This window comes from Diadema antillarum, unplaced genomic scaffold (genome assembly GCF_040938485.1).
Source record: "Diadema antillarum isolate AM-2024a unplaced genomic scaffold, OU_Dant_1.0 scf00000060, whole genome shotgun sequence".
Taxonomy (NCBI): domain Eukaryota; kingdom Metazoa; phylum Echinodermata; class Echinoidea; order Diadematoida; family Diadematidae; genus Diadema; species Diadema antillarum.
In genome coordinates, this window is record NW_027270949.1 from 2,630,001 (window position 1) to 2,631,409 (window position 1,409).

Genomic DNA, 1,409 nt, shown 5'->3' on the forward strand with positions numbered 1-1,409 from the left:
TTCACAATTTACACACACAATGTGTATTTACATGCATTGTACAATGCACCAAACACCTACATCTCTTATACATTGTACATCCCTTTCATGTGGCAAGTCGGTACGTGCACATGTGTTTTCATGTTTAATCACTCCCCAAATGATCGGTCTTCTTTGCAAATTAAGCTGAAATGCGATTAGCCGTGGAAAATTTGACATGCATGATTTCTTAAAGTGTTATGTCTGCGATAAAATGTGGGTAGAAATTAGATTAGAAGAAAATTATTTACCCATTTATGCGGAGAGGCAACCCGATTATCAGGTAATTTTAATGTGCATCGGAACTGACTCTGACATTACTACCCAATTAAATGGAGTACCCGTTTAAGCGATACCCGATTACGCGGAGAGTACTGTATTCACAAAACTTCAAAGATTCATCACTTTTGAACAGATTGCCTGTTTCTGTCAAACATTTTTGATACCTCAGTGCAGCCTCAACTTCCAGCTCTCTGTCGCCCCTGGACTGTCACAAATTACCTTCCTTACACTCTCCCTACATCACTTCACTTCTTCATTCTCCTCTTTTTATGGTCTTCTTTCTCCAGACGAAAGTCCATTAAAGGACTGCACAGACATGTTGTTACCACAGTCCTCTCTTCCTTATTTCATCTTCACTGAGAGTTCAATAATCTTTTTGCATTCACCGAATATACTTTTGGTTGGGAGGAGGGAATTTCCCCTTTGATATTTGATTGCATCCTCTGCTCTCCATCTCGCTGCCGGTAGGTTGCCGAGAAGGAGCAGGAGGTCCTCCGTCTCCATGGACACATGCACACCATGGAGGCACGGCTTGGCGAGACAGAACGGAGGACCGCGGCGGAGAGCACCATGCAGAGCCAGAAGTGGTCCGAGTTTGAGAGGATGGCGGAGAGCATGAAGAAACTCTCGCAGAGCATGACGGCGCGCTCCATGACGCCTGAGTATTGACGGCCGCTGCCCCCCGCGCGACAGAAAGAGGCATTTGTAGATTTGTTTGTGAGCAATGAAGGTCTCTAATGTGATGTCATTCCTGCACGATAATTAGTCTTCACTCAAGGTGCACAGTGAATCGGAATTGGGACTAAATGTCAACATGTCGTTGTCAGTCCCACGAGATTGTACCATGTTACGTACAGATTGATTAGGGAGATAACAAATTCTCACTCATATCACTGGAATTTTTGCAGGTTCTTTATATTGACGAAGGAAGATTAAACTTGAAATGTCAAGATTGGACAAAGATAAGTTGAAGGTATTCAAAGGGAAAAGTATAATGTGTTCTTGCTTCCTTTTTGCATACAGGAGCTGTAAGCTTGTATGACTTCAAAGTTATAATGATTTTATTGTGTCATTCCATGTTAATGTCCAAAAAGAAATGATTCCGTGTA

At 42.4% G+C, this 1,409-nt stretch overlaps 1 protein-coding gene across 1 annotated transcript in view; it reads left to right on the top strand.

The window, feature by feature from the left end:
- Positions 1–969, top strand: part of LOC139716075 (uncharacterized) — a 10,813-nt gene extending 9,844 nt beyond the window's left edge. The window contains exon 12 of the mRNA XM_071627628.1: positions 769–969. Coding sequence (XP_071483729.1) covers positions 769–969 — 201 coding nt within the window. The remainder of the gene's footprint in view (positions 1–768) is intronic.
- Positions 970–1,409: the final 440 nt, after the last annotated feature.